We start from the raw sequence: 19,812 nt of genomic DNA on the forward strand, positions 1-19,812 counted from the left end.
ATCTGCCTGAGAGGAAGGAATGGAACCACTGGAGTGCAGTGTCCCCTATTCCTAACCCTCTCAGGCAATGCAAGAGGATGTCATGATCTATAGTGTCAAACGCCGCTGAGAGGTCTAGTAGCACCAGCAGGGTCACACTACCCCTGTCGATGCCCAGACAAAGGTCATCAGCTAAGGCGACCATGGCAGTCTCCACCCCAAATCCCGTCCTAAAGCCAGTTTGAAGTGGATCAAGATAATCGGTTTCCTCCAGGACAGCTTGGAGTTGAAGAGCAACCGACCTCTCGATCACCTTGCTCAAAAATGGTAGTAAAGAGACTGGCCTGAAGTTCTTCATATCCAAGGGGTCAAGGGAAGTTTATTTCAGGAGTGGCCTAACCGCCGCTTCCTTCAAACAGGATGGAACATGACCCTCCCTAAGGGATGCATTGATGATGTCCCTCTTAAGAACACCCTCAAGGCATCTCCCCACTGGATGGCCAGCCACAAAGAGCAAGGGAAGAGAGGGTAAGTTGTTTTCCTCACTCTACCAAGGAGCTTGTCCACGTCATCAGTACTTACAGATTGAAATTGATCCAGTATAACCACATCGACAGAGTTGCTGGACACCTCATCAATTGATTCTGTTATAACTCCGGCATCCAAGTCAGCTCTTATCTGAGAGATTCTATCTACAAAGTAGTTGTTAAATGGACAGATACTCTTGCTGCACAATGAGTTTGAATACAAAATAATTTTTACATTGCAGCACTAACAAGATAAGCTCAATTTCATTTCCACTTGTCAAATATCCATAGCTATTTCTATTTTCATCTGCCCTTGCAATGTGTTTTACATGGGACAAACTAACAGAAGTGTAAAATCATGCATCGTAGAATACTGCAATAATATTAGAAATAATTCTAGGGACAGTCCAGTGTGTGTATATTTTTCCATGAAGAAGCATGGGCCCTGCTCCTTTAAAATTTACATTATAGAAATTCCAGTTATTCATTCCTTCCAAAATGTGAGTATTATCCTTTCAAAGAGTGAAGCCTATTGGTGATTTTGGCTCACTACCACAGTTCCATTTGGCTATACGAGAAAATTAACTACAGCTATTTTTTATGAGCACTCTACCTGACCACTCCTTATATAAAGAGCACTACAGAAACTTTGGGACATAGAACACTATGTATTCTGGATTGCTATTGAGATTACTAATACTTCTATGGACATGGATGTCTCCTTATTTCTTTCATAAAGGTGGTTCATTATCGATATTATCACAAATGTAATATGTCTTTAAAGGAATGATTGACAAGATGTTGAAATTGTTACCCTGGGGAATGGCCACATCTGCTTCTGTTTGGAATTTTTCTGCTTGTAAATTATATCTGTTTGTAGTTAGGGTCAGTTTGATTGGATCTGAGAAGGTTTAAAGCAGTCAGTTGGTTAGAGCAGGGAGTGGACTCTGTAAGGTTAATCTCTGACACTACAAGTATATTCCCACATGAACTTCCTAAGTACAGGGTAAACACATAAGACAAGTGCGAGAAAAGAAGTTTCAATTAGTCATATGCTATTTTAAAAAGGAAAAACAAATCTCCTTTACTGAATATTAGCTGCCTGGAATATTGCCAAGTTGCCTCCTTGTTTAAATCTCATTTTTATTATTAAAACAGGCTTGTGACATCCTATGAAGTAGTCATTTTGTATTTTGCCAGAGCAAATATTCTAATGTATAATATACTAATATTATATATGTACTAAATAATAATAATAATAACAACAACAACAACAACAACAACAATAATATTTTCCCGCCTCTCCCTGGTGGATTGAGGCACGATTACAGCCACTAAAATGCATACAAACATCAATAAAATACAATACTGTACAATAATAATTACATTAAAACATTAAATTATAGATAGATTGATTCGATCAAGGAAGCCATGACATTGAGTTTGTAAGACCCAAGTAGGGCTGTTGCTGATCAGGAGGTCTCCTATACACAGGGTCCCTATAAGATGACTTGAAAAGCAAAAACAACAAAAAAGAGCTTGAGAAGACCCAGATTCAAATTCCAACTCAGCTAAAAAACTGAGGCGGGTTATAAACCGCTGCTTTGCAGCGATCTGCCGGCGCCGCTGTTTGTTCCGTAAGGGAGCCGCTGCAGCCAAACTGCACGGCTCCATTACGGAGCAAAAAAGAAGCTCCAAAATGCAGCTTCTTTAAGCGGCGCCTCTATGACGTTGCGAGGCGCCAGGGGCGGACCCGTGACGTCATAGATGCCGTGACACGTGCGGACGCACAGCATCCGATACGTAAATATGGCGGCAGCTGTGTGGAACGGCCACCGCCATATTGTACGTACAGAATACGTACTAGGGTTAGGGGGTGCAGAAGCACCGCCCCTTCCTAACCCTAGTACGTATTCATTACGTACTAAATGGCGGTCTATAACCCGCCTGAGTTACCCTCACCTACATTGTGTGTGTGTGTGTGTGTGTGTGTGTGTGTGTGTGTGTGTGTTAACTGTATTATATACTAATATTATAATATTAGATATTAGATACAAATATTATAAATTATAACAACATAACCTGAAGGTATTACATCTAATTGAAAATTCTATACTGTGTAAGCTATCAATATTAACATAATTGAGTTTGTAAGCAATCTATTTGCACTATCTAACCTTAGACATAGTATTGACCCAAAATATCTGGTGTGGCTCAACTGCAAACTGAAGGCCAGAAATTCATTATGAGTGTTACATGTTTAATTTTTCCTGCCCTCCAGCTCTACTGTTTCGTAAAAAAATTTCCTTTGATGTCCCCTACTCAAAGAATTAAAGGAATATTGTAATTGAAATGCTGTTAATAATTCACAGAGCCCTCCTCCACAGCAATACATCCAATGAAATATTAATTGAGCTCTACAGACTGACAGTCTGCAGAAGAGCACTTGCCTGTAATTTGAACCACGAGTCCTGATCTTGCTGTAGCTCAGACCTGCCAAGAAGGCAATTATCTGAATGGTCTTGCCCAATCCCATCTCGTCTCCCAGAATTCCTCCCACCTGCTGGCAGTGCAATTCCCAGAGCCATCTAACACCTGTCTGCTGGTACCTACAAATAAGAAAGCAAAACAAGATGGGAAAAAGAGATCGTAACAGAAAGAACTCATGTATTAGTTATTCATAAGGTTCTCAAACTAGTTACTGTAACACACTGCATGTGTTTTACATGAGAGCCACATTTACGGTGTTATGCCTTTAGACATTAGTTATATGATACACTCATCCTTGAAGCAATATTAAAAATATTTCTAATTTTTAATTAGAGAGTTTTTAAATGCTACTAGAAGGTTTTTAAACAATTCTTCAGACCAAAAAAATTAAATGATTTTAACAATCCAATACATTGGAGGATTATTAAAATGTAAAGAGCATGCATGTAACAGAACATGACAGAGGAATTTGGCTTCGTAACCAAATGGATTGTGCTAAAAGGTACAAGTACATAGTAAATGGTTTCTCCATGTGAAAAAAAAAGGAGGGAACTTTTTATCAATGGAATTGACATATAATGAAACTATTTTACCCCATCTCTCACTGGTATTTCAGATTGCATGTTTTAATAAAAAACAAATCCCAGAATTTAAAATGCATACCCGTTTTTGGACCTAGGGATATGAATTGCGTACTAGGTAGCATCCACCCCGTATTTTTATTCTACAAAAAGAATTAAAATGCATGCTAGTTTACACCATTGAGTTAATAAAAGCCAGTTAAAAGAAAGCAAGAGCAAGGAAACTGTAGTAAATTATTATTAATATTATTATTATGCTTTATTTACATAGTGCTGTAGATTTGCATAGCGCTGTACATACAAACAATAAGATAGATAAGAGTAAACCTGCCCATGGCGTACAATCTAAGTAAATTAATTAGGATGGATCAGCACAGTACAGGCAGTTTTGCAGATTAGGCGTACAGAAACCAATAACTGTAAACTACTCATTGTTAAGTTTAAGTTGGATTTTTTTTAAAAAAAAATTATTTAAAAGTGTTTTTATCCTTGCCATTAGGCATACAACGAAAAATATGGCATGCAAGGAAAAAGAACAGAGGCATGCCTTTGTGGGTTCCTCAGCCTCACCATCCTGTACTGTTCTTAGCCAAAGACAATTTGCACTCAAATTAGATGGGTATACCATTCTTTTCCTAGGTATTTTAACAAATTGTCTATGTTTTATGAGGGGTAATGATATACTGAGAGCCAGTGTGGTGCAGAAGTTTGAGCACTGGACTGTGACTCTGGAGACCAGGGGCTGATTCCCCGTTCAACCGTGGAATCTACTGGGTGACCTTGGGCGAGTCACACACTTAGCTCTACAAAGCTTGTCTTTAGGTTGCCATAAAATGGACACGCCTTGAAGGAATTCAACAACAAATGATATACTAAGGAAACAGATAAATGGACAGGATGCTTACCTGTAACTGTAGTTCTTCAAGAGGTCATCTGCGAATCCACACAAATGGATTATTCTGTGCCTGCACAGCAATTTCAGATCCTGGTGGAATCACTAGGGAAGACTTTTTGGCGGTAGCTTCACCCACCCTCTATATAGGCTGAGTTTCTTTTCTTCCCGCCCTTTCTCAATTCAAAAAGTCCACCGAAGAGCAGACAAGGAACAAACCACAGGACACGACAGAGGAGAGAATGGGCGGGATTTGTGTGGATTCGCAGATGAACACTTGAAGAACTAGAGTTACAGGTAAGCAACCTGTCCTCCTTCTTTGTGGTCTCTGCAAATCACACAAATGGATTTGACTGACAAGCTGAATATCTCCCGGAGGAGGGCATGTCCTGGCAATAAAGTTATTAAACCAGAAAACAGTGTGTTTTGTGTCATTAAACAGTTGTCAACTAACTTTAATGAGATGCAGAGAGAAGAATAGCTCTGCCAAAGGCTGCCTCCCGGCATTGTCTGGTATCAAGTCTGTAATGCCTGATAAAGGTCAGCAGTTGTGACCATACAGCAGCCTTAAAAACGTCCTCCAAGGGGATGCCGGAGAGGAAGGCAGAGGAAGCAGTTACTGCCCTGGTTGAATGGGCTTGAATTCAAGCAGGGGGCGTCTTCCCAAAAAGTTCGTAAGAGAGGTGGATACAAGAGGAGGCTGGAGACGCGGTTGGTCAGCACGGGCCACCATGGAAGGAGGCTGAAGCCGAGGCCGTGCGAGAAGGAAGCCGAAGTTCTTCTGTACCGAGGACTGGGATATACTTTCCAGCTCAAACTTCAGAAGGATCGAGGGGGAGGTAGTAGGTTCCCGTGTGATCATCAAAAATGAGGTCTCTACCCAAGGGTTCTGGGAGACCGTAGGAGAGGTCCTCCTCGAGATCTTCATCAAACTGGATGACCTCTGAGGTTTGAGAAAGGAATGCAGTGAGAAGCCGTCAAGTCAGGACGAGGGAGCTGAAGAGGAGAAGCTTCGAGCTTTGCGTCCGAGAGCTGGCAAGGTTCAGGGAGCCCCTAAAGAATCGGGAGGGGACCCGGCTCGTGGTGGAGAGCAGAGGTCCTCCCAGGATGGAAGAGGCATTTTGGTCTGAGCGGGCAGTTGGCGGCATGGTACCGAGCTCGAATCCGTGTCGATGAGAGGCAAAGGCTGTTCGGTAAGGGATCGACAGTCGGCCCCTGAAGAGGTGGAAGAGCAAGACTTCTTATCCTTATGATGGGAAGAGTCCTTGCCCTTGTCCTTAGAAGACTTATACTTCTTTTTGTCGGATTTGGAGCCGTCTGAGGATTTTTTTTCTGTTTTGGGGATGGCAATTGCCCGGCTCCCTGATCCTCCGGTTTGCGTTTCTCCACGGTGGGAGAATGCAGAACCTCAGCGGAAGGTGTGCCCTCAGCAGCAGGAGCCTTGGCAGTGACCTTAGAGGGAGCGGGAGGCCTCAAAATTTGCACATAGAGCAAAGAATGAAGGCGCATCTCCCGTTCCTTCCTGGCCTGTGGTGTGAAGGCCTTAGAATGAGGACATGTAGACACATTGTCACCCTCACCCAAGCAAAGGAGATACACAGAGTGGCCATCCTGGCTGGGGATTTTCCCTCTGCACTCAGTGCACCGTTTGAAGGAGTGCGAGGACATCGTCAGAGCTGAAGGATGGGACGAGAGAACAGTCAAACAAGCCGGAAAAATACCGTTAATCACAATCCAAAACCAGCCCAAATCACTATCCAAAGAGAAGTTAAAGACAAAAACATGGTCAAAAGCAAAAGAGAAGGAAGGAGCAATTCCAAATGAGGTTCCTAGTGCTGCTCACGCAGCAGACAAAAGGAAATGAGAAAGAGAGGGAAGACACCGAGTCTATATAGAGGGTGAGCGGTGCTAACGCCAAAAAGTCTTCCCTAGCGATTCCAGTAGGATCCGAAATTGCTGCGCAGGGGCAGAATAACCCATTTGTGTGATTTGCAGAGACCACGAGCCGGAACTCTAAATCAAAGCATCCCCGACAGATAGCCATCCAGCCTTTGTTTAAAGACCTCCAAGGAAGGAGACTCTACCACACTCTGAGGAAGTGTGTTCCACTGTCGAACAGCTCTTACTGTCAGGAAGTTCCTCCTAATGTTTAGATGGACTCTCTTTTCCTGTTGCTTGCATACACTGTTCCGGGTCCTGTTCTCTGGAGCAGCAGAAAACAAGCTTGCTCCCTCCTTAATATGACATCCCTTCAAACATTTAAACAGGGCTATCATATCACCTCTTAACCCTCTCTTCTCCAGGCTAAACATCGCCAGCTCCCCCAGTCATTCCTCATAGGGCATGGTTTCATGAATCTGCACCATTTTAGTCACCCTCCTTTGGACACGCTCCAGTTTCTCCACATCCTTTTTGAATTGTGGTGCCCAGAACTGGACACAGTATTCCAGATAGGGCTGGACCAAAGCAAAATAGAGTGGCACTATTACTTCCCTTGATCTAGACACGATACTTCTATTGATGCAGCCTAAAATTGCATTGGCCATTTTAGCTGCCGCATCACACTGCTGACTCATGTTCAACTTGTGTTCTACTTGGACCTGGCTAAACATACTCAATTCCCTCAACCTCTCCTCCTATGTTTTGTTCTGCATATCTCCTATCATCCTCCAACTTGTCTATATCCTTCTTAAAACAAAGTGTGCAGAACTGAACATGAGATGAGGCCTGACTAGTGCAGAATATAGTGGAGCCATTATTTTTTGCATTAATATCAATAGATTAAACCATCTGTAAGAACACTATATTCATTCATTGTTGCTAGCTACTTCAGTGCACATACTTGAAAAGCTTCTTGAAGAGAAAGCCTGGAACTCTGAAGGCTTCAGAAAATTCAGTATCACTTTCATCAGAATCTTCCCCTGCTATCTGTTGCTGCTCTTTGTCTTTCAACTGTTGTTTGTGCCACCTCCTAAAATTAAAAATTGGGATATAAATCAAATAATAAATAAAATGAAAGACACTGCTAAAGCATTCCTGAGGATAGCTTTCTAATCTCCTTTAAAATCTTCCAAGAGGATAAAGCTACTACTATCTTCTGAGGTAATTCATTTCACTGTCAACAGTTCTGATGGTATAAAAAAAAAAAAGGGGGGGGGGGAGAGAAACTACTTTGCTAAGGACAACAAACAGTGAATAGCATTATGTAAGATTCTTGCTTGTACCATATCAGACTGTGTAGAACTATAAAACTAAAAGATATATTTTAAACCACTTTTAAGCATTTATATAGGGGCAATGGAACAATGAATTGTGTCAGAAAGGAGCATGAAAACCAATTAAGAAAAGCAAAAAATTATCCCATATATGGTTGGTATGCCTATCATATATTGCAAATGTCAGTTACAACCATTTAAGAACTTGATTGAGTAAATCATTTTATCGAGTGGGGTGTATGATTATAAAATAAATCTAGAATAATCAGTGTTAACTACTATTATAAATATACTGAAGAAGTGCTTCTTGGGTCTTTACATGTTCTAAATGTAAGCAGTAAACACTATTCAGCTACCAAAAGTGCATACATTTGTTAGAGAATAAGTTCAAACATGCATGTAAAAAGCATAATATGTTATAGTTAGAGGAGGGAAAGTACCAATTTCTATTTAGGACAGGTGGCAATTGTTAACTTGAATAAACAATTTTCCTATTTTTGCAACTTCCCATCAAGATACTGGGGAAAAAACTTGCAATGAATATTAGTTAGCCTGGTATATGGGTGTACTTAGCTGTATTTAAAAAAAAAAACAGGCAGGAGAAGAATCAGGAAGATGCTTCTTAAGAAGCATGATGATCTTAAGAAGCATCTACTTCAATGCTTTCCAAACACAGAAAAGCCATGGAGGATATATTGGATCACCTTCAGGATCTTTCACTATCGCCAGGTGATCTTCTGTCTTACATCAAAAAAGGTATCTACCAGAACATTAAGCCATTCAATATCAGATCAAATTTAGAAAGTTCATTTTTCATTAACTGTAAAGTCACAAGAAGAGAACACTTTCAAGTGATCACAATTTGATTTTCAAATGATATTCAGGAGCCAAGCTGTGTACTTAATATAGTTTGTGCTTCTGAAAATAACATTTATTTCAGACAGGAAAAAAAAATCCCTTAATGATCATTCTCACTTTGTAAATTGAGACAATGAGTTACTGTCCCGATCTGCCTCTTTATGACTTGTATGAGCTCATTCTAATTGTTCCCTCCACTACATATGAAATGTGTCTATTTGCACATCTAATGAGTAAAATATAACTGAGACTGGGAATTTGGTTTTAAGTATTAGTATGATTCCTGCACTCACAGCCATTTTTGAAAAGTTATCAGTTTCAGATCACCAAATTCTGAAAATACCCTTTTAAAAAAACGAGATAAAGAAATTATTTGGGATTCATTGGGACAAGAATGTATGCTCCTTATCAAGGAGGACGAGGAAGAGGAGCATGGACAGACTTCAGGAACAGAGCAGAGGAGCCTGAGAGTACCACCACAGGGAACGCTCATTGATAACCCTCGGAGGAGGCATGCAGTCATGGTGGGGGACTCCTTGCTAAGGGGTACAAAAGCAGTGGTTTGTGGGCCTGACAAGATGTCTCGGGAGGTGTGCTGTCTCCCTGGGGAAAAGATCCGTGATGTGACAGAGAGGCTGACAAGACTGGCCAAGCCTACTGACAAATATACCTCTTCCTTTTGGTCCATGTGGGAACCAATGATACTGCAAGACACCGCCTTCAGAATATCATAAGGGATTACAAGGCTCTAGGTAGGCAGCTGAAAGAAATGGATGCACAGGTTGTCATCTCATCTCTTCTGCCAGTTGAAGGGCATGGTCTAGGAAGGGAGAAGAAAATAGTGTATGTAAACAACTGGCTCCGTAGATGGTGTCGCCAGGAATGGTTTGGATTCTTGGACCATGGGCTGCGGTTCCATGAGGGGGTACTTCTGGCACGCGATGGGTTGCATCTGACGCCAGTTGGCAGAAACGTTTTTGCCAGCAGACTCAAGAATTTGATCAGGAGGGCGTTAAACTGAGTTATGTGGGGGAGGGAGACAGTATTCTGGAAGGCAAAAGGGCTGGAGAAAATAGCCAAACTGTCATAGAGGGAACAAGGTAAATAGTGAAAGGACCCAAATGTGAGCGGCAAAAAAATTTGCACAAGCAGCAAGGGGACACATGGTCTTAAATGTCTCTACACTAATGCACAGAGCATGGAGAATAAGCAAGATAAACTGGAACTCCTAGTACAGTGGGCCCTTGGTATACGCGAGGGATCCGTTCCGGACCCCCCGTGTATGCCAAATTCCACGTATGCTCAAGTCCCTATAGTCCCCAATGGCGGTGCGCGTGAATGCGTGCCACCATTGGGGACAAAATCCCCCTCCTCCCCTACCCTCCTTTCCATCCATCCCACTTCCCATCCCTACTTAACTGCTCCGTCGCCTCCACCGCCGCCGCGAAAGAAGGGCCAAGTGCTGTTCATGCTGCCCCCGGCCCTTCTTCCGCGGCAGCGGGAGGCCTCCTTGTCCTCCTCGCCCCCGCTGCTCTTAAAGGGCCAAGGGCAGCTTGGAAGCCAAGAGGCCTCCCAGGCTGCCCCCGGCCCTTCTTCCGCGATGGGGAGGAGAAGGAGGAGGCCTGGCTTCATCCACCTCCTCGCCCTCGCTGCTCCTTGTCATGGACGGATCATTTCCCGGTAGAGGTGAAAATCAAGGCTTCTACCCAGATCCCCCCCGGGGGTGGTGGACCAGTTAGGATGGTCCACCCTCGAAGGCTGATGGAACCTGAGAGGTTCCAGGAAGCCTTAGAGGGGCTCACGGTTGGAGATGACGGCGACTCTGTTGACGCCCTTACCGGTATTTGGAATACCGGTCTTTCTGGGGCTATACACAGAATCGCTCCCAAGCGTCCTCTCAGGCCCGCTTCCAACCGTAAGCCCTGGTATACGGAAGATCTCCGGGCGAGGAAGCGGGCTCTGCGACGGCTAGAGTACCGTTGGCGGAAACACCTTTGCTTAGACGACAAGACTCTCCTAGACCGACTGTTAAAGGACTACGGAGAGGCAATACGAGCAACAAAGAATTCGTTCTATGGTGCTCGTATTGCGTCCGCAGAGTCGCGTCCGGCAGAGTTGTTCAGGGTGGTCAGGGAGCTAACTCAGCTCCCTCCTGCCCTGAACCAGATCCTTGAACCTTCTAAGGCCTGCTGTGACTTGTTTAATGACTTTTTCGTGGATAAAACTTCTCGTATAAGCGAAGGTCTGAACGCCGACATTATGGCAGAACCTAGGGTAGAAGTGTCCAGAGCCTCCGCGGACTATGTTATACTGGATCAGTTTGAGTTGGTGAGTACCGAGGATGTGGACAAGATCCTCGGAAGTGTTCGGAAAACAACTTGCTCTCTTGATCCCTGCCCCTCTTGGTTAGCGGCCCAGGGGGGACCGGTAGTAACGTCCCTGTTACACCGGATAATTAACACCTCCTTGAGGGATGGGCGATTTCCATCGGATCTAAAATTGGCCATTGTAAAACCGATCCTAAAGAAGCCCTCCCTCGACCCCCTGGTACATAATAATTATCGGCCTGTTTCGCTGCTTCCATTCTTGGGGAAGGTGATCGAGAGGGCGGTTGCGATCCAGCTTCAGACGGTCTTGGATGAAACTGATTATCTGGACCCATTTCAAACTGGCTTCCGGGCGGGTCACGGGGTTGAGACGGCCATGGTCGCCTTGGTCGATGATCTCCGTCTGAGCGTCGACAGGGGAAGCGTGTCCCTGTTGGTGCTCTTGGACATCTCAGCGGCTTTCGATACCATAGACCATGGTATCCTTCTGGGGCGCCTGGCTGAGGTGGGAATTGGGGGCACTGCGCTCCAGTGGTTCCGTTCCTACCTCTCTGGGAGGTCCCAGATGGTGCAGCTGGGAGACGTGTGCTCCAGCGAGCGGGCCCTTAAAACTGGGGTCCCTCAAGGAGCCATTCTGTCTCCCATGCTATTTAACATTTACATGAAACCGCTGGGAGAGATCATCCGGAGACATGGGGCGCGGGGTTATCAGTACGCTGATGACACCCAAATCATTTTCTCTATGTCTCCGACTGATGCAGTGACTGGGGATGGCGTCTCTCCTCTCGTGGCCTGTCTGGAGTCAGTAATGGGCTGGATGAGGAAAAACCAACTCAAACTAAATCCAGAGAAAACGGAGGTACTAGTGATAGGTTCCCCCGGTCCAGGAATGGCGGTGGTTCCACCTGTCCTGAACGGGGTCACGCTCCCTGTGAAGGACTCCGTGCGCAGTCGTCCCCGCTGCCACGGAAGAAGGGCTGGGGGCAGCACGAGCAGCACCCGACCCTTCTTCCGTGGCGGAGGCAGCGGCACAGCGTCAGAACAGGTAAGTAGGAAGGATGAGGGAGGGATGGTAGTTAGTTAGAGAGGGAGGGGGAGGGAAATTATCCCCAATGGCGGTGCGCATCATTGAAACCTGGTGGGATGAGACTCATAATTGCAATGTAGAAATAGGGGGGGTATAACTTTTTTAAGGGAAATAGGCCAAGCAGGAAAGGAGGAGGAATAGCATTATATGTTAGGGACATTTACATGAGTGAAGAGATCCAGGACATCAAAACTGGAAGCCAGGTGGAGAGCGTCTGGATAAAAAATTAAAGGGGAGGGAAACAACAAGGATGCTATTGGTGGGAGTCTACTACAGACTCCCACATCCGATGGAGGAATTGGATGATGCCTTTCTAGAACAGATGACCACACTCAGAAAGGAGTGTGTAGTAATGATGGGTGACTTCAACTATCCTGATATTTGTTGGAAGTCAAACTCAGCAAAATCCTCAAGGTCTAGCAAAATCCTCACTTGCCTTGAAGACAATTTCATTGTCCAAAAGGTGGAAGAGGCAAGAAGGGGATCAGCTATTTTGGATCTGATCCTAATCAACAAGGATGACATAGTTAATGAGGTGCAAGTGGTGGCATCATTAGGTGGTAGTGACCATGTTCTCCTGGAGTTTGTTATACAATGGAAAGGAGAAGCCAGGCATAGTCAGACACACATTCTAGACTTCAGGAGAGCAGATTTCAGTTGAGATAGAAGATTTTTAAGGTTTCATATTTAGTATGCATATAAATGTAGAAATAAAAGGTACATGCATTAGAATGAATTCGAGAGGCCCAAGAATGCAAATAAGAGTTCAGAGTGACCCAAGGCTCTGACCTCGGGGATCTGGAAATTGTTGTTAGTTAAAGTTAGCAGAGAGACATGGATCCGGGAGAAGAGATAGCTCCGCAAGGACTAGAAGGGGGGCAAAGACAGATAGGGCTAATGGAATGTGGCTAAAATGTACCTTTAATGTATTCATGCATCTGTACCCTGATTGTACGAAAATCCTATATGTTTAACTTTTACTGTATCCAATGGGATATGCCAGCTAAAGTTCTTTGTTTCTATCCTATATAAAGCAGCCATTTTTCCTTGTTTGGGGCTCTGGGATCTTTGTTGGAATGTGAATTCCTCCCAGAGTGACAGCTGTCTAAAATAAACAATCTGTGTTTTGCAAATTCATCTTGGTCCCCTCCTTTCTGATTCTGTCAGACCGGGTTTGCTGTGAGTCAAGTGGAAGTGTTTTATCAGTTTTCCACAACACAGTAAACTTAGAGAAGTACTGGGGGTGATCCCACGAACAGGAATACTAAAAGAGAAGGGAGTTCAGGATGGATGGCACTTTCTCAAAAGGGAGATATGAAGGCACAATTTGAAATAGTTCCAGTGAGGAAAAAAAATGGGAGCTATCTCAAGAAACTAATGAACTTTCAACTGAACTAAGTTTTAAACGGAACATGTATAAGAAATGGAAAAAGGGGGGAAATCACCAAAAAGGAATTCAAAGAAATAGCAAGCATGTGTAGGGGTAAAGTCGGAAAAGCTAAATCACGGAATGAACTCAGGCTTGCTAGAGAGGTTAAGAACAATAAAAAGGACTTTTTGGGTATGTCCGCAGGAAAAGGAAGAAGAAGGAAATGGTAGGGCCAGTGTGCAGAGAAGATGGCAAAATACTAAAAGGAGACAGGGAAAAAGCAAAATTACTCAACACTTGCTTTGCTTCAGGGTTCTCAGAAGAGGTGAAGGGTGCTCAACCTGAGGAAAATGGAGCAGAGGACAGAATAGAGGAATTTCAGCACAGAATAAGTAAAGAGATAGTACAGGAATACCTGTTTAACCTAAATGAATTTAGGTCTCCAGGACCAGATGAATTACATCCAAGGGTATTAAAAGACTGGCAAATGTAATATCAGAGCCATTGGCAATAATCTTTGAGAACTCCTGGAAAACAGGAGAAACCCCAGCAGACTGGAGAAGGATAAACGTTGTCCCCATCTTCAAAAAGTGGAAGAAAGGGGATGCCAACGATTATCATCCAGTTAGCCTGACATCAATACCAGGAAAGATTCTGGAGTAGATCATTAAACAGAGAGTCTGTGAACATCTAGAAAGCAATGCCATAATCACAAAAAGTCAACATGGGTTGCAGAGAAAGAAGTCATGCCAGACAAATCTTATCTCGTTCTTTGATAAAGTTACCAGCTTGTTAGATGAAAGGAATGCTGTGAATATAATATATTTTGATTTCAGTAAGGCCTTTGACAAAGTTCTCCACGACATACTTGCAAACAAGCTTGTAAAATGTGGGCTAGACAAGGCAACTGTTACATGGATTTGTAATTGGTTGACCGGCCAAACCCAAAGGGTGCTCAACAATGGCTCCTTTTCATTCTGGAGAGAAGTGACCCGTGGGGTCCCACAGGGCTCTGTCCTGGGCCCAGTGCTATTCAACATCTTTATCAATGACTTGGATAACAGAATCGGGGGCATACTTATCAAATTTTCAGATGACACCAAATTAGGAAGAATAGCTAATACTCCAGAGGAGAAGATCAAAATTCAAAATGAATAGACTATAAGGCTGGGCCACAGCTAACAAAATGAACTTCAACAGGGAGAAATGTAAGGTACTTCACTTAGGGTGGAAAAATGAAATGCACAGATATAGGATGGGGGACACCTGGCTTAAGGAGACAACATGTGAAAGGGATCTAGGAGTCCAAGTAGACCACAAGTCGAACATGAGTCAACAGTGCGATGCGGCAGCTAACAAGGCCTATGCGATTTTAGGCCGCATCAATAGAAGTATAGTATCTAGATCAAGGGAAGTAATAGTGCCACTCTATTCTGCTCTGGTCAGGCCCTAAATGGAATACTGTAAAGAGATAGTACAGGAATACCTTGTTAATCTAAATGAATATAAATCTCCAGGACCAGATGAATTACACCAAAGGGTATTAAAAGAACTGGCAAATGTAGTATCGGAGCCATTGGCAATAATCTTTGTGAACTCTTGGAAAACAGGAGAAGTCCCAAGAGAATGAAGTTGGGGACAATGTTTGAATATGGGGACCAGGAGGTTGGACTGGATGGCCCTTGTGGTCTCTTCCAACTCTATGATTCTGTGATTCTAAGAGGAGCTTATAAAATCTAGAACTGGTGGAACTGTACTTCAAGCATAGCACATACCACTTTAGCACACCATATATTTTTCTTCAATCTAGGCATCCTTTAGGATTTATTCATGTTCTTCCACGTAGAGACTAACTCATGCGAAAAAAGGTCAAAGGGGAGCTTTCTTGTCTGCTGCTCAACTAGCACCAGACAAGCACCATACTAGGATGTGTGAGCTATAGATCCCCTAACTTCATGGAAATCTGGGGCTCTTTTGGTAGCAAAATGATAAGGAGAGGGAAAAGACACAAATGCTAGCCTAAAATTGTGGGCTCTGCATTGAGTTAAGAATTACTCAAGGTCTACCATATATACTCAACTATACGTCGGCCTCATGTATACACAAAGGCACCTTTTGTCTTTTTCCTGTGGCCAAAATTATAGATTTTGATATGAACCGTGGATAAGTCAAGGGTAAAACTTAGGAACACGTAACAAAGGATTTAAAGGATGACGCAAAGGAAAACACCAAAGAACGTACAAAATTCCAACAGGCATAGGAGAGAAGGGGGGGCAGTGCTTTCAGGACAGGTTATGCCCTTGCCTTTCACCAGGGGATGGTTCCTCTTTTTTATAGGAGTTAAAGTACAGTACAGTACTTACAATGACCAGTGGATAAGCAGACACAGGTTTTTGGGGTCAATTTTTTTACCAACATTTCTAGACTTACATGAGCATGAGCATATAAAGCATTTTGTCTATTTTCCACATCAGACAGAATTGTGTTTGTGCAATATTATGTTTACACTAACACTAAAATATATAACATCTTGGCCTTAAACTGAATTTGCTAATAATAAATAATGTCAAGCCAATCATATCTCCTTTTCAGGCAGCTTTACCAGCTTGGTTGCTTAAGGGAATACCACCGACATAGTATAACTTGAATCCGGCAAATTTCTATGATATACATTTTGGCAATACTGTAAAACATAGTTTGCTTGCTATTGGTAGCTTGAATAACAGGTGGTTGAGCTAATGTAATTGTCTGGAAGACAGGATTTGAATCACTGCCTAGCCATGGAAATTCACTGGGTGACCTTGGGCAAGTCAAAGGCTGAAGTTTCTATAACTTGGGACTGATGAGAACAGACTCATAGAATCATGGAGTTGGAAGAGACCAGCAGGGCAATCCAGAACAATCCCCTGCCATGCAGGAACACACAAGCAAAACATTCCAAATAGGCGGCCATCCAGCCTCTGTTTAAAAATCTCCAAAGAAAGAGATGCAACTACACTCTGAGCTGGCATGTTCCACAGTTGAACAGTTCTTGCTTCTTCTTAATGTTTAGCTGGAATCTTTTTTTCTGTGGCTTGAATCCATTGCTCTGTGACCAAGTCTTTGGCACAACAGAAAACAAGCTTGCTCCATCTTAAATATGAATCATTTCAAATAATAATGATGATGATGATGATGATTATATGTATTTATACCCTGCTCTTTAGAAATGCTCTCAAAGCAGCTTACAAAAGTGTTACTAGTAACAGGACAGTTCCCTGCCCTTGGGCTTACAATATAAAAAGACATGATGCAAAAGAAGGGAATGGCAGTGGGGAAGAGAATCAAGTCCAGTTGTTCTTCTCTCCTTCTGAGAACATGGCAATGGCAGATGAATAGAGAGAATGCGCTTCTTGTGTCTATAGGCTAGGCCTGGTGAAGCTGGGCCTACCCCTTCTTTTTTTCTGAGGTGATGGCAAATGGAATGGAGGGAGGGTCCTTCTATCTCTGGGCTAAGCCAAGTGGAGCTGGGCCTGCCTCTTTTCTCCCTCTGAGGTCTGGGCCATGGCTACCATGTCACACTTTAAGCTTCTCTTCTCCAGGCTAAACGTACTCAGCTCCCTAGATAGCTCCTCACAGGACATCATTTCCAGACTCACTTGAAAAGTGAAGCAGTGAAACAGCAAGAGGTCTTTCATTGATAAATGCTGGGAGCAGTATTTGTAGGTGAAAAAAAAAGTAACTGTTGAGACAAAGGGCACAACACTCAGGCACAATTTGTTATGACATGTGCTTGCATGCAACCCCCCTTTCCTTTCCTTTTTCCACTTTAGAGCAAACCACAATCTGCCATTACATCTAATATGCAATCCAAATTTTCCTTTCACCATTGTGCATGCTAAAAGAAAGACCTTTGTTTATACCTACATCTTTCCCCCTAAAATTAGGGTGTGTAGCCTTCCACTTGCTCAGACAATCTGCTACAAAAAATTGGTAAAACAGAAATACCCCAGAGTTTCCTTGTTTCCATGTTCCAAAGGCTCCCTCTGGAATAATAAAAGTTTAATTGGTCTTGTGCTTCAGATGTTCAGAGAAGAATCACAGCTGGCTGACTGTCAAGCTGTACAAGCATACTGTCACCCTAGTACAGGACCATCCATCTCACCCATACAATCTTGAAAGCTTTGCAGCAGAAAGAAAATTCATTTTGTATCTTTTGAAATAAGTGGGACACCTCACACAGTGAAGTGCTCAGTTGAGCAATCCAGATGGATTGCCTCCGTCACTTGTGGGTGAAATTTGCCATGTTCCTAAACCAGTTGTTTTTATCAAAAACCGTAACTGACAAAAAAATAGATATGCAGATATAAGCAAGTGATGTTTCTTTAACAAATTCCCTCCATTTTGCCTCCTATCAGTACTTCTTACAATACAGATTATCTGGGGAACATTAGCATAACAACATCAACATCAATGTGGGCAGCTGTAGTTTAACAGCTACAATAACCAGAGCTATGAAATTTTAGGAGATGTAATGATTTAGAAGCAATTACAATTATTGATATTTCTAAAATTCATTTAGATTTTTATTGTAACTTTAGCAACTGCAGGAAATGTAGTGTTTTAGCAGGGATGAATTGGTACAATCTTAACTTGGCTGAATGGGTTTAAATTGTGACTTATTAAAATCATATTTCAATCACAATTAAATTACTGTTGATGGAAACACTAAATTAAAAATGATTTAATATTGAGCTAAATCAATGGGGAAATTTTTATTTTCAATAAAATAGCAAATATTTTAAGGATTAATATATGTACTTCTTTGTTATTACATTTCCCAGAAGTGCTACTAATTTCTTTAGTCAGATACTTATAAGAGATCAGATTAGGAGAATATGGTTCTTGTTGGAACCTGAAACATTCTATTATATTTCAAGTAATTAAGTATTCAAGTAATCTCATGATTATGCCCAGTAACAACCCAGCAACAGGGTTCTCCAGGCCAAGATCAGGTAGAATGTTCCAGATATACTTTAAACAAAAGAGCTCACCACCAAAATCTTTGTTTTTGGATATACAAAGGGCCTAAACAGATGGCCCAGTTAAGCGGGCTTCGTGCTGGCTTGGGGACATGGCATTTAGACGCCACTTGCCCTGGAGCCAGTGAAAGGATTTTGGATCTGATCCTAAGCAATAGGGATGACCTAGTTAATGGAGTGCAAGTGGTGGGATCCTTAGGTGGGAGTCATCAAGTTCTCCTGGGCCCCATACAGACAGGCCAAAATAAAGCTGCTTCGGGTCACTTTGGAGGTACAAGATGCATGCGTTCTAAGAGTCCAGAAGCCACACAAATGCCACGCTCCAGTCCTAAGGACTGGAGCACAGCTTTGGCGCAGCTTCTGGACTCTTAGGACGCAGGCATCATTTTAACAGCATACAGCCAAAGTGACCCGAAGCAGCTTTATTTTGGCCTGTCTGTATGGGCCCCTGGAGTTTGTTATATAATGGAAAGGAGAAGCCAGGCATAATCAGACACGCATTCTAGACTTTAGGAGAGCTGATTTTAGTAAACTTAAGAGAAATACAGGGGATGATCACTAAAAGAGGAGAGAGTTCAAGACAGATGGGAGTTTCTCAAAAGGGAGATATTGACGGCATAATTCAAACAGTTCCAATGAGGAAGAAAAATGGGAGATGTCTCAAGAAACCAGGATGGATGATTAAGGGACTTTCAGCTGAGCTAAGTTTTAAATGGAACACGTATAAGAAATGGAAAAATAGGGAAATCACCAAAGAGGAATTCAAGCAAATAGTGAGTACGTATAGGGGTAAAGTCAGAAAAGCTAAAGCACAGAATGAAGTCGGGCTTGCTAGAGAGGTTAAGAACAACAAAAGAGGCTTTTTTGGGTATGTCCACAACAAGAGGAAGAAGAAGAAAACGGTAAGGCCACTGTGTGGAGAAGATGGCAAAATGCTAACAGGAGACAGAGAAAAGGCAGAATTACTCAACACCTTCTTTGCTTCAGTCTTCTCAGAAAAGGCAAAAGGTGCTCAACCTGAGGATAATGTACTAGGATTTCGAGTTCATCTTGCTTATTTCCCATGCTCTGTGCATTAGTGTAGAGGCATTTAAAACCATGTGTTCCCTTTCCTTGCTGCCTGTGCAAACGTTTTTGCCTCCAACTGTTGGGTCCTTGCACTGTTTGCCTTGTTCCCTCTATGGCAGTTTGACTATTTTCTCTAGCCCTTTTGCCTTCCAGAATACTGTCTCCCTCCCCCACATAACTCAGTTTAACGCCCTCCTGATCAAATTATTGAAACTATTGGCAAAGACTGGTGTGAGATGCAACCCATCCCTTGCCAGAGGTCCTTCCTCATGGTACCGCAGCCCATGATCCAAGAATCCAAACCGTTCTTGCCGGCACGATCTGCGGAGCCAGTTGTTTACATCTGCTATTTTCTTCTTCCTTCCTGGACCATGCCTTTCTACTGGGAGAAGAGAGGA

At 42.9% G+C, this 19,812-nt stretch overlaps 1 protein-coding gene across 8 annotated transcripts in view; it reads right to left on the reverse strand.

Moving 5' to 3' along the window:
• ERCC6 (ERCC excision repair 6, chromatin remodeling factor) overlaps positions 1–19,812 on the reverse strand; it is a 131,578-nt gene that overhangs the window by 85,221 nt on the left and 26,545 nt on the right. For all 8 annotated transcript variants that reach the window (XR_006103158.1, XR_006103159.1, XR_006103157.1 and 5 more), the window contains exons 6-7: positions 7,312–7,440; positions 2,957–3,115 (exon numbers count right to left, since the gene is read on the reverse strand). Coding sequence is in view for 5 of the 8 variants with exons in the window: in XM_042460842.1 (XP_042316776.1) it covers positions 2,957–3,115; positions 7,312–7,440 (288 nt within the window). In the remaining 3 variants the exon portion in view is untranslated. The remainder of the gene's footprint in view (positions 1–2,956; positions 3,116–7,311; positions 7,441–19,812) is intronic.

Source organism: Sceloporus undulatus, chromosome 3 (genome assembly GCF_019175285.1).
Source record: "Sceloporus undulatus isolate JIND9_A2432 ecotype Alabama chromosome 3, SceUnd_v1.1, whole genome shotgun sequence".
NCBI classification, from domain to species: Eukaryota; Metazoa; Chordata; class Lepidosauria; order Squamata; family Phrynosomatidae; genus Sceloporus; species Sceloporus undulatus.